The sequence below is a fragment of the Alternaria novae-zelandiae genome, assembly GCF_023758075.1.
Source record: "Alternaria novae-zelandiae strain BMP 2774 chromosome Unknown scaffold_1, whole genome shotgun sequence".
NCBI lineage: Eukaryota > Fungi > Ascomycota > Dothideomycetes > Pleosporales > Pleosporaceae > Alternaria > Alternaria novae-zelandiae.
The window spans coordinates 1304364-1323131 of NW_026056961.1; the positions used below are offsets into that span (position 1 = coordinate 1304364).

At 53.0% G+C, this 18768-nt stretch overlaps 5 protein-coding genes across 5 annotated transcripts; all 5 read left to right on the forward strand.

The window, feature by feature from the left end:
• Positions 1 to 1241: 1241 nt before the first annotated feature.
• On the forward strand, positions 1242 to 3205 carry J4E88_000404 (uncharacterized protein; the record flags this gene model as incomplete). Its single annotated transcript, XM_049394082.1, has 2 exons — positions 1242 to 1345; positions 1393 to 3205. The coding sequence occupies 2 exons, from the start codon at positions 1242 to 1244 to the stop codon at positions 3203 to 3205; spliced, it is 1917 nt and encodes a 638-aa protein (XP_049259911.1).
• A 3609-nt stretch (positions 3206 to 6814) lies between these two features.
• On the forward strand, positions 6815 to 9228 carry J4E88_000405 (uncharacterized protein; the record flags this gene model as incomplete). Its single annotated transcript, XM_049394083.1, has 2 exons — positions 6815 to 7972; positions 8020 to 9228. The coding sequence occupies 2 exons, from the start codon at positions 6815 to 6817 to the stop codon at positions 9226 to 9228; spliced, it is 2367 nt and encodes a 788-aa protein (XP_049259912.1).
• A 459-nt stretch (positions 9229 to 9687) lies between these two features.
• Positions 9688 to 10339, forward strand: RPL31 (60S ribosomal protein L31; the record flags this gene model as incomplete). The annotated part of the gene is made up of 3 exons (XM_049394084.1): positions 9688 to 9795; positions 9954 to 10028; positions 10133 to 10339. 3 exons carry the CDS (start codon positions 9688 to 9690, stop codon positions 10337 to 10339), a joined length of 390 nt encoding a protein of 129 aa, XP_049259913.1.
• A 677-nt stretch (positions 10340 to 11016) lies between these two features.
• Positions 11017 to 11636, forward strand: J4E88_000407 (uncharacterized protein; the record flags this gene model as incomplete). The annotated part of the gene is made up of 3 exons (XM_049394085.1): positions 11017 to 11268; positions 11321 to 11485; positions 11562 to 11636. 3 exons carry the CDS (start codon positions 11017 to 11019, stop codon positions 11634 to 11636), a joined length of 492 nt encoding a protein of 163 aa, XP_049259914.1.
• A 2223-nt stretch (positions 11637 to 13859) lies between these two features.
• Positions 13860 to 17420, forward strand: XPO1 (Exportin-1; the record flags this gene model as incomplete). Its single annotated transcript, XM_049394086.1, has 7 exons — positions 13860 to 13925; positions 13993 to 14022; positions 14077 to 14149; positions 14205 to 14276; positions 14324 to 16500; positions 16582 to 17135; positions 17183 to 17420. 7 exons carry the CDS (start codon positions 13860 to 13862, stop codon positions 17418 to 17420), a joined length of 3210 nt encoding a protein of 1069 aa, XP_049259915.1.
• Positions 17421 to 18768: the final 1348 nt, after the last annotated feature.

The window sequence follows — 18768 nt, forward strand, 5'->3', positions numbered from 1 at the left end:
CGCAGAATGCGATGTCGCCTCCACGAAACCCTACTGATCCGAATGCGCATTTGGTATTTCTGATGAGCGACCGGAATGGGGGTAGCGCCAATACGAGCGCTCCGCCCCTGCCTCCGCACATGCAGTGCCAAGCCAGACGTCGTCGAGGAAGACCCAGCTGAGTAGCTCTGGATCAGCCACGCTTTTACTTTATCGCTTCTCTCTTCCCGTTTCGTGTCGCGCAAGTCGGGGTTTTCGCACTTCTTCTCTCGCGTCTTGTCAGATCTGCAGGCTGTGAAGCTTAACAGGCACCAGAATAGTCCATGATGCAGATCACACACTGCAAGCCTCATTCTTGGCACGACAAGCTCGTAGCTGAAGACTTTGCCAGCGCATGCAGTCAGCAACTTCTTGACTTTGTGTTCATGTTACTTCGCGCGCCTTGCTCACGTTTCGCATCACCTCTGATGTCTTCGCGCGTACAACTGATCTTACGAATCTGGGAAGTTCCAAGATTACTCCTGCAGCTGTGGTACAGGAAACCACGACTATCTTCAAGAGATGCGGCAATTTGTCGGCAGCGGAGATCCCAGCTCAAGTCGCTAGATCCCGATCCAAGCCATCGGCGACCCAGATCTTGGTAGTCGTACATCTGGATACGAGGAGCTTCGTCTTGGCAGTTGTCAGCCGCTTCCGCACCCCAGGTTTCCCCATGTGGGTACGATGGCCCACGCAGGGCTGAGAAGGTCGAGATCAGTCTCTGGTAGTCTTGCGGCGACTAAACTAGCGAGAGGTCATATGGAAGCCTATCATATCTCTGAGAAAGAGAAAAGGATCCTTGTCCTTCTAGAAGGGGAAGTCCAAGCAGTACGCCGGCACCTTGAACTACACCGCAATAAACATCTTGTGGCAGCCCGCCCCATGTTACTACACTCTTGCCGAACGTCTTGGAAATATCGACGGCGTCCGCCATCGATGTGTTACTGGTCACAAAGGCAGCTGTGATCTGGCTGGAGCGTTAGGCAGGCTTCGAGGCCAGTACTCGCTTGACTATCTCCATGATACTGAGGCTAACAAGCTCAGAGTATCCATCTTAGTGCACTAGTACTATGTCGCCCTGTCCGACTTCGAGAAGCAAGACTACCTTGCAACTTGATGCGAGAAGGTAGCCTCCACGACACATATATAACCAGCCCATCTCCCCACCTTGATTACATTCACACCAGACCTCCAACAGAATTCATCAAACTGGACAATAAAAAATGTCTCGCGTTTCAAGGCTCGCCTCTTTCCTTGCGCTGGCCTCAACGAGTCTAGCTCAACTTCCGAACATCCAGCCGTTCACTGTTACTGGATCTCTCGACGGGTACGTCTGTCACGTTCGGATATGAATTCGATGCTAACATAATGCAGTTGCAATGCTAAGAGCATGGAGTACAATTCTGGTGGTTCAATCTCAGTCAACAACTGGAATATCGAAGTGCCACAGAATCTCATCGTTCAGTTCCCCGTAGTGTGGGCACCATTCCGGGAACTCTGCGATGCAGGAGCCCTTGGCTTCGAGACTACCGTCGTTGGCAACATTGTGGGCGGTAAAGTTATTGCTGGACAGGTTTCAGTCGCCCAACGCTTTGGTCTCGAAGGCAGCCAAGGATATATCTCGGCAATCAACGATGACGGTACGCTTCAGATCGCCAGTGGTCCAACTGTCCGAATCAACGACCCTGATGGCCTATTTGGACCCCAGTATAACTCTCAGAAATATTGGATCGCCGACACAGCTAGTCCTTCGGTAACATCGTTCTCGGGATTTCCTATGTGTGTTCCATACTCTGGAAACACCGCCAAGTGCTCAAGCTCGAATCGGCCCAACAGTCAGTCGTTCACGCCCCAAGATCCGCTCAGCATGGTTCCATTCAAGGTCGGCGACTTCATTGAGTACTCTGGTCTCAAGGTTGGTGGCAATGAAATACTCGCTTCCTCGATCGTGTGCATCAGCTTGCACATCACGACACAAGCTAGCGAGAGTGTACCCAACTACATTCGCGTTGAGGATTTCCTCATTGGCGTTCCTGACAACTCACCGAATGTGGAGTTTGCCGATATCCGCGTGATCGGGTTCCTGTCCAGCTGCTCTGGCGCAATAGTCACTATCAGTGCTATTGACGTTGACCCTTGCACGGGCAAGGAGACATATCGCCCCATCGGCACAGCCACTCCAAAGCAAGAGACTCGTTGTAAATGGGAGGCTCGCATTGCTTCGCCAGCTCAAGCCCCCTTCACCCGCGAGTACCGCATTACGACCAACACACCAGTCAAGGAGACCAAGGACGGTATCAAGGCAGGTCAGTTCATTGCAGCTGTTAGCGAATGGATCTTCCCTGAGGTCGATGTGCCTGGAACCAACCCGCCAGCCTACCCATTCAACGATATCCGGGGATTGGTTCAGGGTGATTTCCTTGATGGCAAACAGTACGGACCTCTGTCACCGTTCCCAGGTCCCAGCCCGCCATCGCCATCCAAGATCTGCACTCCCGCAGACATCCCAGACCCCAACGCAACCCCTTCGGCTACTCCCTCGGCTACTCCTTCGCCCAACCCCAACCCAGATGAGCCAGCTACACCACAGACTGCCCCAATTGCTTCTGTCGCAAGCTTTGCGTCTGCTCTGCGCGTCGGCACTAGTGTAACGCTCTTGGGTTCCAACACCGCTGAGGGCCTTAAAGACACTGATCTGAACTTCAGCTGGACGAAGACCGCGCCTTCCTCGGCGACCGTTAGCATCACCAACGCCAACAGCCCCAGTGCCACATTCCTCGCACCCAAAGTAACAGCCGAGACATCCTTTACGTTCGAACTCACCGTCACCTCCAAGACCGACGCCACAAAGACCAGCAAAGCAACCGTGACTGTCAAGATCAACCCCACCTTGGCTGACACCGTCACGTTGGACACGTACACCTGGGAGTCGAAGCAATCTGGCAGCATCACTGCGACGTGTACCTCGAATGTGAAGAACGGAGATAACAAGGTCATGACGCTGCTTCTCAACGGCACCATAAAGCGGACTATGGTAGCGGTGAACGGAAGTCCAGGTAAATGGACATACAGTGCTAGAGATACCGCGAGGCCGAACAACTTGAAGTGTGTGAGTGATTTGAAGGGAGAGAGTGCGGTGAGGCAGGGTACTGCGACGACGAGAAGAAGGAGAGCCGTTGTTTGGTAGAGGATGATTGATGTATATAACGATTTACGAATGTTCAAGGAGTACGCGAACCTTTTGTTCTTTTGGCACATGCATGACTGTCTGTGAAGGCTACATCGCTGTTCAGCTGTCGGCACCGGGCTGAGGTTGACGATTTCATGCTTATCTTCCTTGCCAATCACGTCTTGCTGCCTCCGCCCCCATGGCTGAACCCTAAAGCCTTCTCTGCCTCTGCATCTGACATATTTATAAGGCCCAGCATGCCCCACTGGTGGTTTTCGCAACATTGCGCTTGACTCTTCCACGTTGTTTCTCAGCCTTGTTAGCTATGGAATGTAAAAGTGAGAATATTGGAAACGCCATCCCTGATATCGCTGGCGTTGGGGTGAGTTCGAATTCGACAAACAGGACGCTTATTCTTACTTCTTTTGAGATCATTCTAGCCTTTGCAATTCTAGCGGGCCTGTCTTTGGTGTTTGCAGGCATAGGCTACTGCGCAACTCTGCAAGCCAAGTCGATACATCCCGACGCCTCTGGCGATGGTAATTTTGATAATGATTGGGAAGCGAAACGAACGCAATTTTTCCGTTTACAGAGACTCAATCTTACTGAGAAGGTCCTTGGGTCAATCAGCGAAGTTCAGCTGTTCAACGGCATGCATTCCCGGCGCGGCTGATGTAGTCATGTAGTCGCTAATCTGGCCAGGAATTGCGCTCCTCATTGCTGCAATGGTTCAGAGAAACAGCCTAAGCCTCTATCATCTACACGTGGTTTACGATACCGTTAACTTTACCGCGTAAGGCAACACGATATCTTGAGTGACTCTGGCTGAACAACGGCAGCGTGTCATTCACAGCCTCGATGTTCGTTGTCTGGATTTCTCGAAAGATGCAAACGGCGAACGGCGAAACCGGGCTTGCGAACAGCACCCAACCCGAACCTCTACAGATACAGCGGCTACCAAGGATGGCGTCTCTTGTATCCACTTCGCTGTGGATTATTGTCTTTTGCATACTTTATCTAGTTTACGCAATCCTCTTCGGTATAGCCCTCGGGAGATGGGATGTCGATAAATTCGGCTATTGCTACCGCGACCGAGGTATCACAAGTCCACACCAGCCACATCCTGAGGCCGACCATGTATACCTTAGTATTACATGCTTATACATGTTCGGTTTACTGAGTAATAGCTACGCAGAATCGCATAGAGATTCGGTGTTTGTTGGCACATTCTGGCCTATCTTCTCTTTTCTTTCATCTGAGAGGATGGTCAAGGATGCGATCAGTTCTTTTTTTCTCAGGTACCCTGAACTTCACCGAATCTTTCTAATATACGATATCCCGTCGTCTTCTTCAGGAACAAAGCTCTCTGAAGTTGTCCAGGAGTTCCTGAAGTTCGAGAAGGAGTTGATTTTGTTGTGCATTCCGCTCGCCCAATTTTTGCTCCACTTGTACATGGTATGGGCGATCCGGTCTGCAAATCGTATGCATCTCCAGGGCGAATCTGAAGACACGTGGGGGTTTGGTCAGGTTGTTGCGCTGGTTCAAATCCTCCCCATACTGAAGGGATGTGCGAAAGACTGCATGGGTAAGTATGCCGCGAGGAACCTGCACATTCGCTAACACAGACAGACTACCGGATAGCCATAGCGAAATGGAACAACGAACATGGAGAGAGCGGACGTACTCAAACACGGCAAGCTTCGCCTGATGGGAGAGTTGCGGTAGGAGAATGTGACCTTGAGAGCAGTGGATAATAATGCCGGGGCTTAAGCAGAAGTTATGCTTGAGAACCACCCTCATGTCTCAAACGGAGACAATGCCGATATGATCTAGAGAGGAGATTAAGGGGTGAATGGAAACTTCGATAGCGCACATCTAGCCTTAATTGCGAACCGTGAAAGTGTTGCTATCTTCAACACTTTACGCTGAGATACCTTTTCTGGCGACGCTGTTTATAGCTATGTGGAAATTTGGTGCTCTAGAGGAGTCATAGCTGTTGGCACCGCCCCTCATAGTCATCCAGGAAATCGTGACTGCAATCAACGCTTCCCAACATTTTGCCTGACCTGGCGATGTGACCCACGGGTAACGGGCGGGAAGAAGACGCCTCGAAACGGACTCAACCGTGGATCGCATACAGCTTTCGACAGAATGCGAAAATATTGCCTTTTGCGGGTATCTCAGGGGCTGGCGGGACGATCCAGGGTATTGTTGCGGAAGCTTGTCTGGTGTGGATGTCTTAGCGTGAACAACAAGACATGTCAACACCTCACGCCGTCTACTCACTCACCCACGATATGGCGACTGCAATCAATGGATACTGTGGAATCTGCTCGTTATGGTAGTATCGTGAAGTACCGTTCCATGGGAGGCAGGTCGGCGACATGACTGCGAGATGCGTCATGCCGCTGTCGTACCGTGGAATTGTTGACATCGAGGCTGCAATGGCTCGTCTCTATACCCAGGTTTCGCAGCAGTAATCAATGTTTTCTTCAAAACTTGCTCTATACGGCGTGGTTGTGCATGCGCGACTGAAAACTCTTTAAGTTGAGTCAGGCGTTAACGGGCGAAGTATGTCTTTGTATCGTGGTGCCGCGGATGGTAGAGGGCGATGGATGGCATCGGTCCTTTTAGCGACCGCGAAAAGTCCGCCGCAATCCATAGTTTTTCATCTAAACTGCCTTGTCAGGAAGTCGCCACGACAAATGGTGTGTAGTACAGAGCGGGTATAGGAGTAGGTGGAGCGGCCCAGGTGTCGAAGGATGCGGATTGCCACTGTGGCGGCCGTCATGCGTGGCTCACAAGGCACCGGAACGCCAAACCGTCCTCTGTAATTTCCATGGATTTCTGCTATGATCGACGGATAATCTCAGAACCTGCTCAATTGGGAGACATGAAGTGGAATCTTTCTGGTATACGGTACATCAGCTTAGTGAGTCGGTGGCCTTACGACACCAACGCTTGTGAGGTCAGACGTGAGATGGGCTTGTCGCGTGGAGAATCGACCACGGATGCATTGCCGTGCGGTGAACAACGTTCCCGCACAAAAACAAACCATACATCAAGTCGAGATGTCCGTTGACACGGGCTGCCTTGACTTCTGCGTGGTGTGATTTTGAGTTTGGCGTATTCAGGTACGATGCCTTCCAGCTCTTCCGGGTGGACTGAGGACGCTGACGATAGCGTGTAGGTAACGGGGCTAGGGGGCTCCGCCGCACCACGCCCTGTGGGACTGTGACGGCGAAGGGATCCAGTGTGGGCCTCGGATGTGATCGTGATAACAGTGCGATCGTGTCTGTGGCCGCGATTAAAAGTATTTTGCTGTGGGCCTATTTCGGAAATGCTTGCGGGTGCGGGATCGGCCATGTCGAGCTCGCAAGACCAGACGAAAAGCGATAACGAGCGTACTGCGTATTCGGACCGGAGTGAGGCACGCCCGAGAATAGACAGGCAGCAGGCTTTCCAAGGTTCTCTCGTGGCAAGTGTGGCGTTTGGAGAGCATGACCAGAACTGAGCCACAGAAACGTGGTCAAGAGAAGCACAGTGCGAGCAGCGCCTGAGGGCCTCTGCGCGTCCTGAGACGAAGCCTCTCCTCTCCCACACCTCCCTAACGAGCACCATGACCCAATGAGTCTCTTCTCGTCCTTTATTATCGAGCCCGTTGTGCGCCATGCACGCCGCTTCTCAGGCGTTGGCGAGGCGAGCCATGACGGAGCTCGGTCTCTGGCATGTGACAATCACGACTCTGCGTCTGCGGCAGTGCCACGGCGGGAGCACGAAACGGACGCGGGCTCCGTGGGCGCACGTGAAAGAAACAGCACCGAAGCACCTCACGGCCGGCCCACAGGGCTGGGCGACGGGTTCCGACGTTACTCGTCGTTCTCGCAGCGGCCTCGCAGCGCGGTTGTTGACGAGGAGCAGAGCCATGACGATCTGCCAATAGACACCCCAGTCGACATGTCCGCGAATCCATCCCGCACCCTCGCTGATCAGTTCCGTCACCTCGAGGTCGACTCACCACGCTCGACTGCGCCGTCGCCCTCGTCGCTCCGTCCCGCCAGCACCCCCAGCCAGCATGCCAGCGCCATGGCTGAGCTGCTCCCCGCTGACGATGGCATGGCCCATCTGCGCGAGCGCATCCACGAGATCCGCGCCCTGAGCATCTCCGACCAGGAGCGCGCCCGCATGATCCACAACCTCATGACGGAGAAGTACAACCACATGCGCCCGACGTCCCCCGCGAGCTTCATCTCACACGACCGCCCCTTTACCCCGACCTCCGGCCAGTCCCTCTTCTCCGACGTCCATGCGTCATCGCCCTACTCGTCCACCACAGACGTGACCCCCGAGATCTCGTACAATCTGCGCGAGGGCGACACGAACCCCACGTATCGGCCCCATCACGACCACGGCGCAGAGCACGGCGAAGACGACGAGGAGGACAGCGCCGAAGGGGAGCTTGTGCTCGGCTGCCAGCATTACAAGCGCAACGTCAAAGTGCAATGCTTCGAATGCCGCCGCTGGTACACGTGCCGACACTGCCACGATGCAGTCGAGGACCATAACCTGAACCGGAAGCTGACACAGAACATGCTGTGTATGGCATGCGGTACGCCCCAACCAGCAGCCGAGGTGTGCAAGAACTGTGAGACGGAAGCCGCATGCTACTATTGTGACATTTGTAAGCTCTGGGACAACAACAGCAAGAAGAAGATCTACCACTGCCCAGACTGTGGTATCTGCCGGCGAGGAGAAGGTCTGGGCAAAGACTTCTATCACTGCAAGGTACGTCCTGCTTTAGACGCACTTTGGACTAGACTGATTGTGTTTAGAGTTGCAATGTTTGCATATCCATCTCTCACGCGACCTCGCACAAGTGCCTCCCGCGTGCTACCGAGGGCGATTGTCCAATCTGCGGCGACCATCTCTTCACTTCGTCTACTGCTGTCGTGTCAATGCCTTGCGGCCACTATCTCCACAAAGGATGCTACAACCTCTACATGCAGACTGCGTACAAATGCCCAATCTGCAAAAAGAGTGCTGTGTGTATGGATCTGCAGTGGCAGAAGTTGACTCAAGCAATCGAGGGTCAGCCCATGCCAGAGCAGTTCGCAAACACACGGGCAGTTGTCCAGTGCAACGACTGTTCAGCAAAATCTTCTGTCAAATATCACTGGCTTGGCAACCAATGCGGTACATGCGACTCTTACAACACCAACGAGCTCCGCATTCTGAACGGGCCAGAGAGTGAAGAAGCTGCCAATGCGATACTAGACGCCGACCTTGATTCAGGCTCGAGATCGCCTGTGAGCGTCAGCTCGCCCTCCTCCCAAGCACCACTTCGTTCGCCTCGGTACTATTTCCAACCAGATGAGCCTGAAGAGACATGGCTACCAGGTCAGCTGCCCTCTTTCCCTTTCCAGATGCCGCAGTTTCCTGGCAGACCGCGCATGCCGCAGATGCCTCAGATGCCACAATTCCCATCTTTGCCGCAGTTCCCACCGCTGCCAAACTTCCCACAGATACCGCAATTTCCACAAATGCCTCAGATGCCTCAAATGCCTGATGCTGCACAGCAAATGCTTGAACGCGTGCGCCAATCCTTCGATGCCTATCTCAACCCGACGGGAGATATTCGAGCAGAGGATGTGCCCTTCATCGATCTCAGCAACGACGACCGCGCCGAACGTCCCGCGACAGATGGTACCACGGTTAAGGAACCGTCACTCCCGCAGTACGTTCTGGAGCGGTTCACGCAGTCGCTCGTGCGCTTCAGGAACGATTTGAATCCGGCTTTGTTCGAAGAAATCCCGACATTGGATCTCTCGCAAGATCGTGATCCCGAAGGATTGCAGTTCTGGGGTGAAGATGGTGGGCGGCTGAATCGCTTCGTTGCCGGCGATGAAGACGATGAGGACGACGAAGAAGAGGAGAGTAGCAGCGATGAAAGCGAACACCACGAAGATGAAGACGACGATGAGGATGATCTTGATGTTACTAAAAAGCGTGGTAAGGAATTCGACCTGCCAGGTCATGTGTAAGGAGTTTGCGGAGCCGGCGTTCTGGGAAGGCAAAAGGATGTTCTACGAATATTGCTTTGGTGCGGGCCTGGATAACAACCTAAAAATTCACGAAAAGCCATTTTATGAAGCAACAGATACCCAAATAGAAACACTTTGTTATTGAGCCAAACGCATCATGGTGTTCCAGTTACTCCAGGGCTTGCACAAGCCTCGACTCACGTGCGCCATGGTCCGTGCTCGACGCGCTAAGTAAGCGGGCACACTGGCGGCATCCGATTTTCGAATATCGTGACTTTTCGACCTCCAAGCCTCAAACTCGCATCCTCATCGTCGACTAACCCCCGCAGCGAGAACCTCTGTCAGTATGTATTGTGCTCCCAGTCTGTGTTCAAATCAGCCGATTTGCGCAATAGTCGCGAATCGCAATCCCAGCTGATTGCAGTAATGAGCATTTGCTAACACATTCTCCCTCCAGAAATGGCCCCAACCACCAAGTCCGCCGGCAAGAAGTCTGCCGGAAAGACCGGCCGCAGCGCCATCGCCGATGTCGTCGCCCGCGAATACACCATCCACCTCCACAAGCGCGTATGTTGATTCAGTTTTGTGAAGTCCACAGATGGTCTCGCGGAACCTTGGGTGGGTGCTCGACCAGGCCGATCACACTGGCTTGAGCACCTACCTTTGGTCACGCAGGCATTGGGCGGAAGACTGAAGAGAACATAAGGCTAATACATTGGGTATAGGTTCACGGCGTCAGCTTCAAGAAGAGGGCCCCCAAGGCTGTCAAGGAGATCCGCGCTTTCGCCAAGCAGGCTATGGTATGTGCTATGGAAGAACCACCGGCCCATGGCACGCGCGCTACGTGCGCGTGCTGTCATGGTGCCGTCATTCGTACAAACTCAGGCTGACTGTCTCGATGTAGGGCACCAACGACGTCCGCCTAGACCCCCAGCTCAACAAGAAGGTCTGGGAGTCCGGTATCAAGGGCGTTCCCTTCCGTCTCCGTGTCCGCATCTCCCGTAAGCGTAACGACGAGGAGGGCGCCAAGGAGAAGCTCTACTCCTACGTTCAGGCCGTCAACGTCAAGGACCCCAAGGGTCTCCACACCCAGATTGTTGAGGATGCTTAGAGAAATCCCGCGAACAAGGGGGAAGGATGATGTGCATATCAAAAGCATGGCGTTCCGGCGGGTTGTGCTGAGTAGCTACTATGGATATCTAGAGCGAAAGGCTGGTGAAATGATACCTCAATGACAGATCATGCCCCGCCACGTTTGATGGACTTGGAGACTTGAACCACCTTAATTACCTGTTGCCAAAATGAGTGATGTATTCTATATGAAATGCTTGCAAAGGACAAAGTCTTACCATAACTGACAGTAACGCAGACATTGCCTAGATAATGCAAACATGTTCATTAATGCGCACTGGAGTCAAGCTTGATAGTATAGTAGTGAGCTGCCACATGCAGGCCATGTTCGGCCTCTCGCGCTCTCCCAGAAAGTACCTTGCATAAGCGGCTCTACGTAGCTCGGCCCTGGGGGGAGCCGAACATTAGGTGCTTACCAAAGCCTTGGATACTGCTCGGCATGTCAGTTGTACCAATAATTCCTTAGCAGAGAATACAGATAAAGCATATAGAGCGACGTCCAACATGCAATTTGTGTATTCTCGACCTTCATCAATCATCCCCGGTTGACGTCAGACACTCGTCTTACCCCCCACCTGTAACACGCGAACCACCAACTTTCACAACCCAACTATCGCACCACATAACCATATCCCATCCTGAAGAACGACCGCAAACATGGTGAACTTCAACATAGCCTACACCTCCCGTATCAATCCCGCCGGCGCAACACCGGTCCTCAACCAAGCACAGATCTGGGCCGGCCTACAGCGCAAGATCCGGTTCGCCCAAGAGTTCGTCCCTGTAATTGAGAGCTGCGACGTACTGGAAGAAAAAGATGGTGTAGTAACCCGGGATGTCAAGTTCAAGAAGGGAATGGGGCCCAAAGACCAGGCCAAGGAAGTTGTCAGGAGCTACTGGCCGAGTTGGGTAAGCACAAATCGTTCGCAAAGTCGACGTTTTTGGCTGATGATGTTTCAAGGTCGATTTCGAACAGGAGGATGGAACGCATATTCGCAATATCGTCTCTGATGGCCCGTCTGGCGAGATCGAGGACTTGAACATGACGTATATGTTTGAGTTTGTTGTGCCGCATGTGCAGGAGGGGACTCCGGAGGCGGAGAAGGAGATTCAAAAGTTCAAGGGTGTAAGTACTTACTCTTCCGTCGGGACTGCGCACATGAGATGTGCTGAGGTTCGGTTAGTTGCTGACGAAGTGACAGATGGCAAAGAAAGCGGTCGAGAGCAGTATTGATGCTATTCGGGAGATGGTCAAGGACGGGAGGATCAAGGAGTGAAGTCGCTTGTAGGCTCATGGAGAGGCTGTATCTGCACCTGGGTAATCAAACGATTCCACATACTGAAGAATTATTTTTTACTACGACTAGCCAGCAAGCGATAGTGTTGTGCAAAAGCGATGTCCGCTGCATCGCGCGATCCCCACATATACGACGAAACAACAAATCTCTCTGTCCATTTGTCCTGCTTTAGAGCCTTCATAGCCATCTCTCTGTTGCTCTCAGTGCGAAATAACTGAGCCAGTTGCACAATACCTGGTAAAATGCGCTTTTCGACAAACTCATCTAACAGGCCCTCCTGTTCACATAGCGCCATCATCAGCAGGTTGTATATGAACCTGGAAGACAACGAGATACTGTGTGTTTCCGCTACCTTTCTCAACCCAGCATCAGCGATGATCGGTCTAGTCCTAGAGCCGTGGAGTGAGTCATCTATATCGTGACCAGTATTGAGGTAATCGAGACCTCTCATGAGGATGCGTCGCATTTCGCTGAGAACGTGGAAGTCTGAAGTTCTGTCACACGCTCGGCAGACACACTCAAAGCGTAGTATACGGTGACGGTCGTCCCAAGTTCTGTAATCAAAGTCTGTTTCGTAACAAAAGAGTATCTCGGCGCCGGCTTTGATGTCACAGGTGGCGTAGCTGGTAATGGAGTCGTCAGGTTGAGCGTCATCTGGAATTTTGCAGTTGGGAAGGCAAGAATGGTTGAATCGTGAATGCAGAAGGAAGAATCCATGCGCCATGCCAGGTTGTGCGGGGATAGTGAACGAGTTTTCTGCGAAAGCTCTCTCCATGGTTGGAAAGATGCCGTCGCCATTGTCTCGAACACTGAGGAACTGGGCTTTCTCTTTCTTCGATAGTGCGCAGTAGGCGGCAAACACATCTCTTTCCTCAATCATCCGATGGGGCTTCCGGATGACGAAGAGAGGCTTTTCTTGTAGAATCTTTTCTCCTTTGAGGATCTTTCGCGTGGCAAATACACCCCATCCTTTCCCAGGTGAGACACCGAGTCTGAAAGGAGCATCGCTGGGGATTTGGATGTTGTGGTAGGCTGCCCAGGTGATGCTGAGGTTAGGCTATGCTCAGCGACGCGAATTCGGTTCGACTTACGGTGGTCAGCAATATTTTGGTGCGAATCCATGGCTCTCGATCATTTCTTAGCTCTGCATTGCCGGAAAATGTGAATTACAATTTGAAGAAGTAGCCGGATAAAACCTGTCCATGGTATGCTGTACCACAAGCGAATCTGCTGCGAAACGATTGGCAGCTTTGTAACAAACAGGCGGCAAGACACGCATCATGCAAGGAGCCCCTTGATGGGTCACTCCATTGTTTCTGGCTTAATACTGCATTCTGATGTATTTCTTACAGGCCTCTTAACATCTCGCGTCGACGCAAGGTTGCATCTGGCGCAAATGCAAGCCATCAGATGTCTCGCATATATCCGACGGGCTGCCTGATAAGGCGTCCAGCTGTGACCAAGCTGTCTATTAGTCTGATTGAGACCACCATCGGCCACTTAGTCGCTCGATCGAATCATGACAGATGTGTGTCTTGACTATAATGAGAACATCAAGTTGTGTGAAGCCGTATAACATCTTTAGACACTGCTTTGTATGGGTGTAAATGGTGCCGTGATCGCAGAGTAAGTAGTCTTGGTCGCCATGGTGAAATTCTCAGTGAGCCGGATATACAAGTCGAATATAGTGACCGTGGCAAGATAAATGCATCAAGGCATCTGCATGCATCGACAATCCGGCGGAAGTGGTGATGCGAGGAGGAAGGATGCAGGGTATCAGTCGATCGCGTGTGGAGCCCTGAGCACTAGTGCTTGCCTCTCGGCACGGGTAGTTCCAGTTGACAAACGCGACTTCACCGCGAAACCCGTGCCTCTGCAACAACGTCAGCGCCTCCCACCCCCACCACTGCGAGCAGCCAGGAAGACGGACCCGATCCAGGTCTAGCAACGCCCGACTACCAGTAGCCTCAGCAGCAGCTTGGCAAGCGTGCCCGCACAATCTCTCTGCCGCCCAAGTGCCCCACCTTTGTCTGTACACAACTTCTGCAAGGCAGCGAACCTTTGCGCGCCCGCCCTCCGCCCACGCCCCACGCGCCCATACGCAACCGCTGCAAGAAGCTGAGCCCACGCTTGAGCTTCTTGGGGACATAGACGATATCACAAGGCTGATTGGGAGCTTTTCCCGCCGCGCTGCAGCCCGCCATGTCTCTGTCAATTGAAGAGCTCGACGCCACAGTGCGCGCCTTCTACGAGGGCCGCGGTGAGCAAGTACGTATCTATGCGGCCCCGACCAAGGCGTCCCATGAGATCACGGCTAACATGTCGCCCACTGCAGCAAAAGCAAGCTCAGGCTACGCTGAACCAGGTAGGCCTCTGCACTCACCATCGCTGTAGGCTTGTCCCGCTAACCCTCGCATAGTTCAAAGAGAACCCAGACGCATGGCTTCTTGTTGACAAGATCCTATCCGATGCGCAGTACCCGCAGACGAAGTGTGAGTGCAGCGACGTGCTACAAGGCTGGTGGTCCTCGTTGCTAACAGTCGGCAGATCTCGGACTCCAAGTTCTCGACAATGTCATCATGACTAGATGGAAGGTGCTGCCTCGAGACCAGTGTCAGGGTATGCTACAGAACACTCCGTCTTCCAAGCGCTGCTAACCCAGCCAGGTATCCGAAACTTCATCGTCAACTTGATCATCTCGCTGTCCAACAACGACGAAAGCCTCCGCAACGAGCGCACCCTCCTGAACAAGCTCAACCTCGTCCTCGTCTCCGTCCTCAAGCAGGAATGGCCCCACAACTGGCCGACCTTCATCAACGAGATCATATCATCCTGCCACAGCAGCTTAGGGATATGCGAGAACAACATGGTCATCCTGCGACTTTTGTCTGAGGAAGTCTTTGATTACTCCGAGGAGCAGATGACTTCGGTCAAGCGAAAGGAACTGAAGCAGAGCATGTGCGACGAGTTCACGGCCATCTACCAGCTGTGCTCCGAGGTCCTGCGGACAGCCACCGAGGCGTCCCTGATCAAGGCGACACTCGAGACCTTGTTGCGCTTCCTCAACTGGATCCCTCTCGGCTACATCTTCGAGACACCTCCAAGCGGCCAGAGCCTGATCGAAACCCTGCGAAGCCGATTCCTCGAAGTCCCCGATTTCCGCAACATCACCCTGAAGTGCTTGACTGAAATCGCCGGTCTCCACACAGAACCCGCGTACGACGATAAGCTTGTTTCCATGTTCACCGAGACATTGACGGCCATCTCGAAGATCATACCTCTTTCCCTGGACCTGAAGAGCACATACTCTTCAAGCAATGGTCGGGACCAGGAGTTCGTTCTGAATCTGGCGCTTTTCCTGACAAACTTCTTCACCATGCACCTGAATGTCATCGAAAACCTAATGAACAGGGACTTCCTTACGCATGGTCATTTCTACCTTATTCGCATAAGCCAGATCGACGATCGCGAGGTTTTCAAGATCTGCCTGGAATACTGGACCAAGCTCGTCTCGGAGCTCTACGATGAGATGCAGGCGCTTCCCATAACGGACATGAACCCTCTCCTGAACATGGGCATTCCTGGCAACGGCGGTCGCGAGTTGGCCAACTACCCTCTACGGAAGAACAAGTACACCGAGATTTTGTCCAACCTCCGAACAGTCATGATTGAGAAGATGGTGAGGCCCGAGGAAGTCCTCATCGTCGAGAACGATGAGGGTGAGATCGTCCGTGAATTCGTGAAGGAGAGCGACACGATCCAGCTGTACAAGTCCACTCGCGAGTGCCTCGTCTTCCTTACCCACTTGGACGTTAACGACACCGAGCAAATCATGTCGGAGAAGCTGGCCCGCCAAGTCGACGGCTCAGAGTGGTCATGGGCTAACTGCAATACCCTCTGCTGGGCCATCGGTTCCATCTCTGGTGCCATGAACGAGGAGACAGAGAAGCGCTTCTTGGTCACCGTCATTAAGGATCTACTCGGTTTGACTGAGATGAAGCGCGGAAAGGACAACAAAGCCGTTGTCGCTAGTAACATCATGTATATTGTCGGTCAATATCCTCGTTTCCTCAAGGCCCACTGGAAGTTCCTCAAGACAGTCGTCAACAAGTTGTTCGAGTTCATGCACGAGACCCACGAGGGTGTACAGGACATGGCTTGCGATACGTTCATCAAGATCGCGAACAAGTGCCGACGACACTTTGTTGCTCTTCAGCCCGGAGAGACCGAGCCCTTCATCGACGAGATCGTTCGCAACCTGAGAAAGATCACCGCCGACCTCTCACCCCAGCAAGTCCACACTTTCTACGAAGCCTGCGGTTACATGATTAGCGCGCAAGGACAGAAGAGCATGCAGGAGCGCCTGATCGCCGATCTGATGTCCCTGCCAAACTCCGCATGGGACAACATTATCGCCCAAGCTAACCAAAACCCCGCTTGTCTCCAAGATTCAGAAGTCATCAAGATTGTTGGTAACATTATGAAGACTAATGTCGCAGCATGTGGTTCAATTGGACCCTACTTCTACCCCCAGATCGGCCGGATATACTTCGACATGTTGACAATGTACCGCGCGAGCTCACAGCTCATCGACGAAGCTGTCCAGCGAGAGGGTAACGTCGCAACAAAGATGCCCAAGGTCCGCGGCCTTCGTACGATCAAGAAGGAGATTCTGAAACTTATCAACACATACGTTGAGAAGGCCGACGACTTGGAGATGATTCACAATAACATTGTACCGAAGCTGCTCGAAGCTGTCTTGATCGACTACAAGAACAATGTTCCCGATGCTCGCGAGGCCGAAGTGTTGAATGTCATGACGACGATTATCAACAAGCTACATGTACGTTGGCGACCCAATCTGAGCAAGCACATGGTCGGACTCGCTCAGCCACTATCAAAATATATGCTAACCTTCTCGCAGAGCATGATGGAGGACCAGATCATCAACATCATGGACAGCGTCTTCGAATGCACCTTGGACATGATCAACAAGGACTTCTCGGAATACCCCGAACACCGTGTCGAGTTCTTCAAGCTTCTACGCACCATCAACCTCCGCTGCTTCCCGGCTCTGCTGCGACTCGATGCCCGATCATTCAAGTTTGTTATTGACTCCTGCATGTGGGCAAGCAAGCACGACAACCGTGAGGTTGAGAGCGCCGGTCTGTCCATGTGCTTCGAGCTGGTTTCCAACATGTCCGAAACAGACCAGCAAACCTGCAACTCATTCTTCCAAACATTCTTCACGACCATTCTTCAGGACGTATTCTTCGTGGTTACTGATAGCGACCACAAAGCCGGTTTCAAGTCCCAGTCGATGCTGCTGGCTAAGATGTTCTGGCTTGTCGACTCAGAGAAGCTGCAGGGTCCCATCTACACGTCGCCAGATATGGCACAGGCAGGCACCCCGAACCGAGAGTTCCTGCGGAACTTTGTTGGCAACCTGCTGGCGACTGCCTTCCCCAACCTCCAGACGTAAGTCATATCCGTTAGCTTGTATGACCCATACTAATCAAATCCAGTGCTCAAATTGCATCCTTCATCGACGGACTGTTTGCGACCAACTCCGACTTGAACCGTTTCAAGGTCATTCTGCGCGACTTCCTGATCTCCCTGAAGGAGTTCTCTGGCGACAACGCTGAGTTGTTTGCCGAGGAGCGTGAACAGGCTGCCAAGACCGCGAAGGAGCAAGAGCGTGAACGGGCTATGAAGGTCGGTGGTCTGCTGAAGCCTTCGGAGATGGATGATGATGAGTTGTGACTTGACGTCGAGTTGAACGCAAATGTGGCTACGCGCACGCCCTATGATAGCGCACGCGCTCCCCACGAGTCTGCAGAAAAGAAACGCTCCGACGATCTTCTCGATGGGTGGGACACGTATGGCTTGTGAGTATCAGTGGTTATGGTGACTGAAGAGACGGTCGCAACGCTGCGTTGGATGGGAAGCGTAGAGTCAGTCGTGTCGGCAAACTTGCGAGGGTGGGAAAATGGGTTCGTTTTGGTCTAATACCCTATAGACCTGTTACTTGTTCATTTGATACATGATTACCTAGCTGGCATGGACGTAGCCTGGCTTGGCTCACAGACTAAAACTGATGGGAGCGCTGTAGGCGTCGAGGCAACGTCGTATTGAGAGTGGAGAACAAAGCTCAAGTATTGAATCATCTGCCAGTCTTGTCTCCTTGGTCCTACCCCGCGGCTATTGCGCATGTATGTATGAGCTCACTTCCTGGCCGTCCCACTGTAGGTTGGATGTGAGATATCAAATGTCCACGGTTGACTCGACCATCCCCAAGGCAGCCGCATAGAGCACATGATCTATGGATGTGAGATAGGTAGCATCATGCAGCATGACGAGACCTGCCGGAATACATGGCTCTATCGCGGAGAATCTTGCCTTCCCGTATATACAGACCCACATGCCGATGAGCCTCGATGATGGCTGTAGCAGTGCGCGCGTGCGAACATGATGAGCGGCGTGTGCATCGGCAGTCGCGATCAGGTGCCCGGCGATGCAATCCTCTGCGGTTGAGCTACCTAGCTGAGCTAGCAGGAGCCACAGCTGGCCCTTACGTAACCCGGCGGCGCTGCCACTACAACGTCGGACGCGTCAATTGGGCAGACAGCGCGACGGGACTACTGTTCGGCAGAATATCCGCATGCGACACCTCCCCTGCCCCATGCGACCGACCTAACGACATCCGTCTGTGAGCAGTTGCTGAACCTCGTGGCGGCTATACGCCCGCTGATTCGCCCGCGCTCTCCAGTCGTGTGAACGACATGGGCATTCTGCCCTTCTGCCAGCGTATGCACAATCTCGTGGCCCTCCTACAATGAGTCGTCGGTGGCGTTCTCAAGCCAGGCCCCTCGTTCGGCATCTTCCAAATACCTGCTAACACGCTGTCTGACCAGGCCCAAGCGAGTCTATGGATTGAGCGGTCCACTGCAGGGTACCGCCAGCTGCATCGTGAGTGACTTCACTTCTCGACTTCCCTACCAACCACGCACGGCCGTTCTTTGGGCTGTCACCAGCAAGCCTCATCACGTCTTGAGCTTTTCTCCTGTCTCCACTGCCGAATAGGCGGCGGCCGAAGACCACACACCTGACA